The 13451-nt window shown below is 38.1% G+C and overlaps 1 protein-coding gene across 2 annotated transcripts in view; it reads right to left on the bottom strand.

Annotated features, from left to right (window-relative positions):
* Positions 1-13451, bottom strand: part of NELL1 (neural EGFL like 1) — a 903683-nt gene that overhangs the window by 31543 nt on the left and 858689 nt on the right. The window contains exon 16 of one of the 2 annotated variants that reach the window (XM_003830453.5): positions 9405-9545. The exons of the other annotated variant lie outside the window; for it this stretch is intronic. Coding sequence (XP_003830501.3) covers positions 9405-9545 — 141 coding nt within the window. The remainder of the gene's footprint in view (positions 1-9404; positions 9546-13451) is intronic. 2 annotated transcript variants of the gene reach the window in all.

Here is a 13451-nt window from a genome sequence, read left to right as displayed (position 1 = left end):
AAGTACACATAGAAAACAACTTACAGGCTTGCTCTGTCAGTCAGCTCAGCTAGGCTGTGGGTAACGAATGAACCTTGGGTTCATGCCCGAGTCTAGTGTAATGCACTCTATTTTGATGTTACTTTGTGAAGTGATTATCATCAAAATGGAGGAGGTGCGCTTGTCTTCCCAGAGAAGTCTCTAAAATGTATCCAATTTAGCCCACATGCTAAATAGCTTCAGGCTTATCTATGTATGGCAGGACTAGAAAAGGAGCAGGCAAGCTTCCAGAGGGTCTGATGAGATTCATTTCTCACCTGATTTATCATCTGCAACTGTGTGTCCACTGTAAGGTCCTTTCTGGGGGACCCAGAAGAGCTTTCTTTTCTATTAGATGTTGCAAAATGTTCTTAACCTCTCCATTCTGCACCCTGATAATACTGATCTTTTTCCATATCCATTCCATACTGAGGTGGTGTCTGGGTCTTGGTCTCTCTGTCCATCTGAAACTTTTAATGACATGTGGCAATTTTGTGTCATGCAACTGAGGCCCTCTGATTCCCAAAATCATGCTTGCATTTACTTCATATTGATTCCTTACAGTTCCATGGTTAAGTGGCATCTGCCTTAAGCAAGGCTCTTCAATAATACAGAATTTAGTACTTTGATAAAACTGTGCGTAAAGCTCTTTGGAAACAACAATTTTGAAGTAATGAGACCACACTAAATATTATCAAAGAAAGGTGGCATGCTATTTAACCAAAAAATATCTTATGCGTAGGGTGGGTCTTATTGTTTAGCATAGAGAGAAAATCCATGAGTGTTCTGGGATTAGTGTCTATGCCTTGTCTCTTAAACTTTCTTAGTCTGAAATACGCTGGTCCACTAAGGTGCTTTTCCACCCTGACATGTCTCTTCCCTGGAGTAGAAAAAACAGCACACTTGAGACTTTACTTCCTGACGATTATGAATGCAACCTCCTTTTAAATTAGAATAATTTATATACTCATGTATCCCATTTTGCTCTGACTGCCAGGATATTTATGAACATCTTTGATAACTATTATTGGTTAATATAATTTCCTTATTTTTCAAACATTTGTATTTTAAATTACTCGAACATGTGATCTTTGTATATACTATTCTAATTGCTTTTAAGAGGCAGTGCATAATAAATAAGTAAATTTTAAAAATTGGTTTAAAAATCTGCCTATCATTTTCTCATTCTCTTTATCCCCCACCCTTTCTTTCCTTTTTCTTCTCTGGATTTACATCATCAGAAATGCAAAGAAGGTAATGACATCAGTGGATATCCCAGTAGTAGTATTATCAAGGCTGAGGTGCTTTCACATTAACTGTCAAAAACATGTCGCTTAGTTATCCTGCCCATCGCTCAGAAGGATGGCCCCAGAACACATCCCTTGAGTCCAGTGAATAAAATAATAAGTCCCTAGTACTCATCACACAGAGAGAATATTGTAACTGTCCATCTGGGTCTCACCTGTTTTCTCTCATGCTCCCTTTTTTTGTATTTTCGATCTCCAACTGCTCTGGCTAACATCTCCTCTACCTATGAGCCCATCACTGTTCTCCTCCCTTCCAGAAAGCAGTACAGCGTGAACATATTAAGAACAGAAGCTTTGGGATCAAACACTCCTGGATTATGGCTTCTGTGTGCCATTTATCAGCTGCGGAATTTGGGACAAGTTCTCTTCGTCCTCGAGCTCACATTTTCTTCACCTTTACAATGGGGATAGTAAGAGGGCTTTCCTCCTATGGTCATTGTGAAATTAAATTAGAAAATACATGAAATTTCCTGGTTCTGTGTCTAGCACATCATGTAGTTGTTCAGTGAATGAAAATAACATCTACTGCCTGCTTAAAACCTAAGTGCTGAATGCTTCTTTCCCTTGTTTGCTCACTTAATTGTCACGATTACTCCACAGCAACCCCTATGAGGTTGATGCTTTTGTAAATTGCTGAGAGCAGTGTCTGGCACAAAGTAAAACTCTCAATAAATGTTATCTCTTATTAGTATTACTGCTATTGTTTTCATGTGACAGGTGAGGGAACTGAGGTGAAGGGAGGTTAAATGTTGACTATTATATAATACTTGTCAGGAAATTTGCATATAAAAACACATATTAGAAAAAGTTCCATTGTAAGTATTATCCTAATGCACACCAAGAAAACTAAGGCTTTGAAAGGTTAAATATCTTTCTAAATGCTGCTCAGCTAGAAAGAGGCCGATTTCGGACTGAATCTAGGCTTAATGTCCTTAAAACCCCTCTCCATTACATCACAGTATTGCCTGCTAAGGCTTCATAGCTCCCCTCCCCTTCAGTGAGGTTTGTCACTGAGAGCATTTTTACAGACAGAGCACCTCCAGGTTCTACCCCTTTTTATCTCCACTCCTATGAAAAACAGGCACTGAGCAGAAGCAGTCAAAGCAAAATCATTCTTAGGCCATTTCAATTATTCCTGACACATCCACCAGATAAAATGGAAATTTCTTTCCCAAGGGATTTCAGTGGAACATTTTTGGTTGTTTCATATTGCTTTGCATGGTGACCATGGTTTCAGCAGTACTCTGAGAAGTAAATCCTCACTGTGCCATTTACAGTGGCCTGAGAGCAGGCTCCAGAGTCTAGGAAACTGCTTCACCAAACTGAGTGCTATAAAGCAGATAACAATGGGAGGCCATCAGGTATTCAGTCCCATAAGAATAGCTGTATGTCATCTTGGAGTGTGTCTCCAGCAACAACATGGGCTTTCTTGTGAATGAAACATTTTATATGATAGGTAAAAATAACACAACCAATACAATGTAATTCAACATTAATTGATAAAAATGTATCAAAAAACACCTAAATTGTACTGTAGGTGATAAAGACGTAATTAAGAACACAAGTCTAATCTGCTAAAGTCTATAAAAGAATGGCAAATAAATGGCTATGAAGACAAATAAGAGGGGAGAAATTTTTATTCTTATTATTAGAAGAACTGAATGTCAGTAGTTCTCTACATTGGCCAACTTGTCCCTCTAATAATCACTTGTAGTCTTTTTTTAAATGACTTCATGAAATAAGCCAGTGATATGGTTTGGATTTGTGTCTCCACCCAAAGCTCATGTCAAATTGTAATCTCCAGTGTTGGAGGAGGGGCCTGGTAGGATGTGATTCAATCATGGGATTAGATGTTCCCCTGGCTGTTCTCATGATGGTGAGTGCGTTCTCATGAGATCTGGTTGTTGAAAAGTACATAGTACCTCCCCCCTTCCTTCACTCTCTTCCTCCAGCTCCAGCCATGTAGGACATGTCTGGTTCCCCTTTACCTTCCACCATGATTGTAAGTTTCCTGAGGCCTCCCCAGCCATGCTTCCTGTACAGCCTGTAGAACCATGAACCAGTTAAATCTCTTTTCTTTATAAATTACCCAGTCTCAGGAAGTTCCTTATAGTAGTGTGAGAACAGACTAATACAGCCAGGCACCGAAAGGTAAATATTTCACGTTCTCACTCACGTGTAGGAGCTAAAAAAATTGATTTGATGGAGGTAGGTAAAATGATCAATAGCAGCGACTGGGAAGGGTGTGCAGGTTGGGGAATGAGTGTTAAAGAGAGGTTGGTCAATGGGTACAAACATACAGTTAGATAGAAGGAGTAAGTTACAATGTTTGATAGCAGAGTAGGGTGATTATAGTTAACAACGATGTACTATATATTTCAAAATAGCTGGAAAAGAGGACTCATGTTTTTCCCAACACATAGAAATGATAAATACTCAAGGTGATAGACACCTCAAATACCCTGACTTGATCATTACACATTCTATGGTTGCAACAAAATATCACATGTACCCCATAAATATGCAAAAATATTATGAATTTATAAAAAATACACTTAAACAAATTTTAGAAAATGGTGTCAATCTAGGTCTCATGCCAGAATAACTGAATATGAAGCTTCAGGATGTGTGATGTCCCGTCACAGGCATTTTTAAAAAGCTACTGATATGGACAGGAGACAGGGAAATACTGGGTAGAAGAGGGCAGCTCCCTGGCAAAGGCCCCACCCTCAAGTCTGGAAACCCATGGCCCTAAATGGGAACAGGCATTTCTGTTTTCGCACCCAAAAGTTGCCTTTTGGCCCACCACACCCTATCGGTATCCTGTACCCAGGATCCTGTACACCCGATGGGCTATCTATGGGTATCCTGTACCCATAGAAACCCCAAGCCCCAGGCTCCACAAGCAGATGAGCAGACGAACAGAAGAGCAGCAGAGGAGAGAAGAGAAGGAACATCTGAATGTCGAGAGGAGTTTGGCTGGGGACACTCAGAGAGGAGTGTCTGTCTACTGGACAGTCAAACTCCAGGGGAAGATCGTCTTCCCAGTCCATCCCCTTTCCAGCTCCGCATCCATCCCACTGAAAGCCACCTCCACCACTCAATAAAATCCCACATTCACCATCCTTCAAGTCTGTGTGTAATCTGATTTTTCCTGGACACCAGACAAGAGCTTGAGATACAGAAAGCCGTCACACTGGCCCTCTGTCCTTGTGAAAAGGCAGAGGGTACAATGAGCCATTTACTGCCTGTGGACAGCAAAGCTAACAGAACATAGTGTAACACACACCCACTTGGGCTTTAGGAGTTTCAGGCACCCATCCCTAGATATTACTGTGGGGCCAGAGCCCAAAAGTGCTTGCCCCAGCTCCTGCACCTCTGTATACTCCCCCTCCCATAAGGAGTTGGGAGCACATGGCAGGTGATCAGACAAGCCACATCTTTGTCACAAGTCCTACTAAGGGGGTCAGGGAACTCTCCCGTTTCACTACTCCAATGAATCTACCATGACACAGTTTGAGAATCCCTGCTTTACAGAATAAGACTTCATCAGGATTTTAACTAATGGAAATGGGGCTATGGGGATACTCAGGGAAAAGCACACAAGCAAAGGAGTAGAGGAAAGAGAATGCAGGATTTAGGAAGAGCAGAATAAGGACTTGAGCAGGCTCCAGTATCCATGCAAAGTATATGAGAGAACAAAGGAAAATAAAGTTTCATTTGTGGGAGCAATATTGTGGAAACTGATTGACATTCCGAGGAGTCTGAATCTTATTTTTAAAATATGCAAAGTAATGCTGCTTATACATGCCATTGTTAATTATATATTAGTTCTTCTCATTTCTAAATGACCCAGATAACTATGCCTAGACAAAAGAGCAATTGCTCACAACTTCTATATTAAAACTGAGAATCACTGACTCCTACCACTGCATCAAAACACAGAGTGCATTGTACCCTACAGTGCCAACAAATCACTGTCATTATCATCTTCTGCAAATATTAATTTACAAATTTTTGTGTACTATTTTCTCCTGGCATTACAAAGATATACAAGTTAAAGAGAGACAGACAAAGAGAGAGAGACAGAGAGAGAGACAGAAGAGACTAACTCTGATAAGCTCTTCAAGAATAGTGACTCTATCTGCCTCTGCAATACTAGGACTGGCCATTTCTTCAATCATATGTTACACTTTAAGAGAAAAAGGCAAATCTTAAACATTTCTTCTCATAAAATAAGAAATCTTGCAAGCATGCTGTTCTTTATGATATCAATATTATTCAAGCTTACAATAACAGATAAAATCAGTAGTGAAGGTGCTATTATCCTCATCTGACAAAAAGTGACATAGAGTGACATGAGACTATTCTTCTAAAAGCCTAAACTAATACATTTTAGATGATAACATATGCCATTGTCTGAAGAAAAAAACATAGCTGAGTACATGTTACAAACCACTTTTAAAAAAAATTGTAAGGGTTATTTTAGATGCTGATATTTCTTTTAAATGTAAGCATTAGTGGTTGATATTATTTAGGGTTTATTCAGATGTGCTCATTTTCAGTGCTATTAAGCTATGTTATTAAGACCCAGAATATGTCAGGTCATTAATCCTTCAAGAACAGACATCTTAACTTGTTCATAACCATATTCCCAGAAGACTCAAGGCAGTGCTGGTATGATGGTTGTTCTCAAAAAACATTTTTTTAAATAAAAGACTCATGGTTTTGTGATATTTAACATCTCATGTCATGCACCACAATCTATACCACACAACTAGTTATATCAAACAAAATAGAAAATAAATCTGATTTGATACAGTTTTGAACATCTATGCCTTCAATCATTTGACATATATGCATTGAATGCCTTCTCTTTGACTATATTATCTTAGGGGCTGCGAGTACAGTAGTAAAAGGCAAACAAGGTCTCTGCCCTCAAACAACTTGTTTGAGGCAAGAGAATATTACACACATGTGCATGTGAATACAAATGCTAAAAAGATATAAAAGAGTATTATAACAAAGTGAGTAGGGAAGGATTATTTCAGAGAAAAGTCAGGGAGGGTCTCCATGAAGAAGCAACATTTGTCTGAGACCTAATAACATGGCAGCCATACAACAAGAGAGGTGTTGAGAGCTCCAGACAGACAGAACAGTAAAGGCAAAGGCCCTGAAATTGGAATGAGCTTTTTGTCATGTTCAAGGCATGAAAAGATCAAAAAGCCTTATATATATAGGAAATGAGTCCAAGAAGCAGGCAGGAACAATATCATCTAAAACCATGAAGGCCATATAAAGTTAGAAATTTATTTTACACTCATTGGGAAGGCATTAGAAGGCCATAATAAGAAAGTGTCATTATCTGACTTACATAGTTGTTTGCCCAAGAAATATTCTGAACCAACAGAGTACTCCCAACTACCACAGAAATAACTAAGTGAGGGTCAGATTTCTGTCCTGATGAAGGATCATTTACAAATATTTTCCCAAAAGTGTGGAAATAAAAAGAAATTCAGACTATTACCCAAATTAAAAATGCCACTAATCCAAACGACTCCAACTCCAAGGAGTCCAGTTCACTAACATTTTCCTTTGCAAAACAGGGATCAGGTTGTAGATGAAGAAAGAGGCTCCTTGAGAGTGCGGGAATTTTACCGCATCCTTCAGACATGCCACTCAGCATGTTAGAGAGAAATGAGCACCAGGACAGGTGCCAGAGACATTTATGAGGGTAATAGGGCTCTACAGGTAACATTGAAACAAGAGGCATAAACTGAAACTATTCCTACATGTTCTCTTGACCTAGATCTGATCCTCAACTTGTATCCAAACCAGTTATGTGGCTGGGAATGAGGTGTCACCTTTCTGAGAGTGAGTTCTTTATTGATCACACGATATGACTGAATTTTCACATTTATTAAACAACAACCACCAAAGGGCCCCACTGAAGAAACAGAAGAAAAAAGCCCATTCGCTGCTCAATAGTCTAGTCAGAGAGCAAGTATATTGTACAAGTGAAGCTACTGAAACATACACCAAGGAAAAAGATCTAGAGTTAGCAGAAGAAAGGAGTGACAAGTCTTTGGAAGGCATCAAAGAATACTTCATGGGGACTTGGTGAAACGTGAGCTAAATTTAGGAAAATGAAATTCATATGTGAATCATCATGTTTCATCCCAGCCAGAGGGACAGCGTATATAAAGGCAGAGAAGTGTGCAGTCCCATGGCAGGTCCAAACAGTTATAAAATTGGTTTAACTATATTGAATACACATAGACACAAAGATAGGAACAAAAGATACTGAGGACTGCCTGAGGAGGGAAGAAAGGGGAAGGGTATGGTTTGGAAGGCTACCTATTGTGTACTATGCTCACTACCTTGGTGACAGGATCATCTGTACACCAAGCCTCAGCAATGTGCAGTTCACCCAGGGAAGAAACCTGCACATGAATCCCTTGAACTTAAAAGTAGAAAAAATAATAAATAAAATTGGCTTAACTAGCTGGTCTCTAAGGTCCTTTGTGCACTAAAAAATCTAAGAGTCTCACCTTTTAATGATGTCAAATATTATCTGTAAAAATTAAAATTTTCTTTTAGCCACCATGCTTAATGTCATATGTTAATATTCTATTTTCATTTCTCAACAATAGCCATTTGACCTGTTCCTATTCATATAACATTGATTTACAATGAGCTGCATAAGTACAGAAGTACCTGGCAGTATATAAAGGAAAAGAAATATGAACAGAGTATGGGGTAGAATGCTGAATACACAGTGACGTTTAAAATAATAGCTAACATTTCTTGAACGTTTAACAGATATTAACTCAATTATCACAACACTCGTCTCAATAACATATAAACATTATTTCTATTTCACAGAGGAGATAGCTGAAATACAGACTGGATAAAAATGTACCCATGGTACATGACTTAGAAGCAGCAGAGCTAGAATTTGACTGCCAACATCTGGCCCCAAAGTCCACACTTTTAGTAACTATACTACATGCCTCTCAACAATAATGTCAAGACTATGGGGGATAATTCATGCCACGTGGCCATTGTTCTGTAATTCATCTTTGCTTTACATCAACATCAGTGGAGAAGTTGAAAAAAACACTGACTATATCTCAGCAGCAGCCTTTAGAAAAAAAACAATATACCCTAAGCAGAGAAAACAAATTTTCAAAATCAAATTCCCACTTTCTAATTCAGCAAGCTGAACTTTGGGAACCCAAGGTCAGAATGCTTGCCCCCTAGATTGGTCCAAATCAGCATTAAGAATTCAACTAAGGTGACACAACATGAAAGAACTGGATTGGCTAAGGTTCTCATGGAAACAGTTATGTTTTTGATCAGTTGTTTGGATTTCATGAAAGTTGTAAGGTCTTGAAGGTGAATAACTCCATCTGCTAATTTCCCGTGTTCAGTATTTAACAGAACCACAAGAATAGACCCGATAAAGCAGATTTTTCAAGAGATGATGGTGGCGGTAATAGCAACAATAATGTTAATGCAACTATATCATATATGTGCATCAATTCAAATCTTGCCATTTTTAAATAGGTGGTATTCTTGTTTAATCTTAATATATGTATCTTGTTATCCTCATTTTTACATATACACAGATGAAGGATTAGAGACTATAGTGACTCTTGCAGTATAAGAGATGAGATTCAAACTAAACTTTCTTAATCTAAATCCAGTATCCAGTATTATTTAATATTTCTTCATCTCTACAGTTGCCTCCCAAACTGTCAAAAATTTCAGCAAGTCATCATGATTTTCCTTAGAAAGAATTAAGACGACTAAGGTTTTCCTTAGAAAGAACAAAGCCATAACATATAGCCCCAGGTTTTGTTCCTCTGTCACAGTTTCTATATAAAAATTCTAGCACCCCACCTTGCATGATCCCTGGCCTAATCCCTGAATTGTAGAGGGAGAAAATTTGAAAACTGATGCATTTAACCAAGGAATGGTCATATTTTAACACTGGGAGCTGAACAGAGTACCAAAGCAAGCCACACCTCCTGCAAAGGTCCAAGCGGTTGGAGGGCATGCCTGAAAGCTGCTTACCAATACAGGACTCCCCGGACAGTGAATAGGTCCCATCGTCATGGAAACCGCTTCTGCACTCACAGTGGTACCACCCTGGCAGGTTAACGCAGCGGGAATGGTTGTGGCACTCAATGATTCCCTCTGAACATTCATCAATATCTGCCTCAGAGAAAAACACAAGCCCACCAGGATATTAATTTCTTTTGACACTAACCTTTCAGGAAATGCCTAAAACATGCTCATGTCAACATATCAATTAAAACTGTTTAGTCACCTACAATGAAAGTCACTGGAAGAACCAAATCCCATATTTTTCAGAATTCAAACGAATTGAAAGCTTCATTCTTGGATGTTTTCTCTCATATTGAACAATGAATGAGAGCTTATGGTCACAAAAAAATCCTAACTCAAAAGCTGTGTTGTCTCTGAATAACTAAGAACTAAGTTGAGGGTGTTTGGCACAGTTTTGGTACTGGGTGTATATGACTTTTTTTTTGGATTAAAAATTTCTAAATTGGCAATTCCAGATTTTATGGTGTGTCCTTTGAAAATGTTTATGAACAAATAAGTTCAGGACACTCTGGATTAAATATTATTAAACTGATTTTTTTAAATGACAGCTCCAGAGACTTGTCATAATTATATGTCCTGCAAAGCTTTGAGATAACATTGATAATATGCACTGTTTCCTAAATTTATTTAGCTAATAATTACCTTTTCTTGGGATACCTTTAATATCTTGCAAAACTAGTGTTGTGGGGAACACAGTTTGGGAACTATCGTTCTATTTCTTTTAAAACTATGGATTGATTATGCTAGTCCATCAGAGATTCTCATTCTTCAATCATTCTTGAGGAAAGGAAGTCTCCTAGGCTTTTTTTGTTTATTTGTTTGTTTTTGTCTAGGATCTGGCTTTTTAGAATCACCAAATACCTGGTTCATGTATAGATTTTCTAGCACAAAGGCTTGCCTCTGCACTGAAGGAGATTGACACCGTTGCAGAAAACAGAGTTGCCAATTGTTAAACCAGGTTCAGTTCATTGTAACAGAATTTCTCCAAGTAATTATTTCTTAGAATGTAGCTACTGCTGCCTGGGAATCTTCTTTGAATTCTCTTGGAAATATCTGAAATATGGGACTCATATGAATATAAATTTAATTAACATTGGAATCTAACCCATAATGAACAAAATGTACTTTGCAATTTCTTTTAACAGGGCCTATAAGAGGCATCAGTTCAGGGGCAATCAGCTACCATTGGTTCTATTATCTTGACAAGTCCCGTGTTGTGCACCGGGCTGTTAATTTAGTTTGAAACTGGGTACTGTCATCTCAAGGCATTCTGGCCAAGTAAAGAGAGAAAAGGTGTAGTTTCTCATACTGTGCAACTCCAACTCAACGATCACCTTCTTCTTCTGTAGCATGTATTGTTCAGCCCAAAAAATCTTTTCACATACATCATCCCTTAGACTTCTAAATGCCCTCAGTCCCTAGGGTCTAATATTTGTATAGGATCTTCAGATATTGCAGTTAGGCTGTGTGTGTTTATTATAAATTCCCAGAAAATAAATTTCCAATCACCATGTAGATTGTCATACCTCAAATTTTACAGGTCCAGGTTCTCTGGGACATATGTTGGATCACTAAAAACTTTAAAACTTCAAGTAGAGAAATGACTAAGGGCTGTGGCTCCTGGAGGGAAAGGGCTTATTCTAAATGACAGAATCAGCCCACTGCTTTTTGAATACCAGGAAACAAGAGACACACATATAAACAGACGGCTGATTATAGAGATGACTTCTCTATGTTAGGCTGAAGGATAACTCTGTAACAAAGCAGCAACCAATTCTACCTCTGACATTTATTTCCAAAGCTCTCAGAAAAACCAGTCATGATTAACACAGACCCTGTTGCCGACAGGCTGTGGACAATACTTTAGGTAATAGCCATGGTTAGCGTTTTGGGAAATCAGATACACAAATAGAAGCATCTCAACCAAAGCAATCATATGTCCTGGTTTGCCTGGAAAAGTCCTAGTTTACATCTACTTCCCTTTTACTCTCAAAACACCTGAGTTTGGAGGATAAATTATCTGATCAAATAAAGTAACTCCTTCAGCCCTAAATTCAATAGAACATTTCTAGGAAGAACAGAAGTGTTGAATGATGTGCAAATACTTTTTCAATTCACAGATATTTCTATTCCCAAAACGAAACGATAAGGAGTTTCCATGATTCAGCAGGGCAGAAGTTATCTGTATAGCACAGGAGTCTTTCAAAAGCAGTGAAGACAATCAGACAGTTACACATCTACAACTTCCCCAGGGACACTAGGGAATCCCTGGCTTGCATGGGAAATGAGAAAGTAGTGGAGAAGCCCATTTTGCCTGACAACTGTACTTTTCACAGATGATTCCAGAAACTCACTGGAAATAATCAGGTTCACATCACATGCTGGTGCCTAGGCTGTACATTCGTGTTCTCTGTGCAAGGTCTATAATTAAAGCCAGAAAATACATTTTTGTGTACCATATTGTACTTGAGAGGGGCTCACGTTTTCACTGTGTTCCTACCACTGGCTTTCTTCTGTGTAGGTAGTCACAGTAGTATATAAAGCAACCATCACAGACCCAAATATAGAAAACACTTGGAGGCTTTTCAGCAACACTTTGGGGAATTTACAAATTATAAATGATGGTTTCTTCCCAAGCTAGGTTGTGGCTGCCTTTGTCCTCAGAGGCAAAGATTTGTTTCTCCCAGTCAGCACTCCCTACAGGCAAACAAACAAGACAGAAGCTCTGGGAATGGGGTCTCTCTAAGTTCACGACAGAATCAACTCTCATTCAAGGAATTCTGATAAATTAGAGTGAGCCTGGCTGCACTCACAATGTGTCAACCATCCCAAAGGAAACAAACAAAAAGTCACCTTTCCTCCTACAGAAAGTCCTGAAATCTTGTTTAAATCTCAGTTTAATCCAGCACAGAGCTGAAAATGTGAACAAGGAAACAAGAGAAGCTGGGGGATTGTTGAGTGAGATACTATGGAGTATTCATTTCTGTATCCTCAGAGTCAAATGTCGACAACACAATAACTAACATATGGCCTGGGTCACACAGCTTACAAATGGTGAAATATAGTTCAAAACTAGCTAGAACTAGTTTTTGTCACAACTATCATATCTTGTTGACAAATCAAGAAAGGATTATTTACAGAAAGATAATACATTTGTTTAATTCTGTAAATATCTGTTGAGCTAAAAATATGTGCAAGGATTATTTTTGTGTTGTGTTCAATGCAAAAATGGATGAAATATGACTCCAAAAATCCAGGAGCTCATAATCAAAGGGAAGAACTATATATGTGTATGTGTGTGTGTGTGTGTGTGTGTTTTGTATTTCATACTAATAGTTAAAGTTTCAAACAACCACCAATATCACCAACTCCCTCCCCTAGTAACTCAGTATCTGTACACACATCTATTTTAGTACTTATCTTGTCCTATCACAGTGATTTCCTTTTTGTGTCTATCACTCAAATGCAAATTTTCCAAGAAAACAGACAACATTTTATGCAGGTTTACCTTGCTAGGGATACCTGGAAGTGGGAGTACCAAGCAATTTGAAAGTGCCCAATACAAGTCCCTGGGAATGAATGTATGAAAAAATAAATGACTGGTAGATTGAATGAAAGGAAAAATTAACAAAGGCTATAATGGAGATTTTCAAAATACCCCAAGATTTCCTGGTGTTCGCAAGTCACAAACTACAATGTCAATTCATAAAACTAAACAAAAAGTAAATTTAATATTTACATGTTATTTTCCTCTAAAAGACATCATGTAGTTTCTATTTAATACTTTGCTTCTACCTCTAATCTTTAGATATTTTAAGTGGGCAAAATAGATAACAAAAAAGTTATAATTGCAATGGTGTTATTAGGAGTAATTTTAATCATGATTATAATTATAATAATTATAACAATTTCTATAATTGTTGCAATGAAAAGTCCTACGTGTGCCATGAATTTTTCATTTACAATGAGAAACAGACGAATACCCAAGGTTTG

Source organism: Pan paniscus, chromosome 9 (assembly GCF_029289425.2).
Source record: "Pan paniscus chromosome 9, NHGRI_mPanPan1-v2.0_pri, whole genome shotgun sequence".
Taxonomy (NCBI): domain Eukaryota; kingdom Metazoa; phylum Chordata; class Mammalia; order Primates; family Hominidae; genus Pan; species Pan paniscus.
This window is presented reverse-complemented; position numbering and strand designations above follow the sequence as displayed.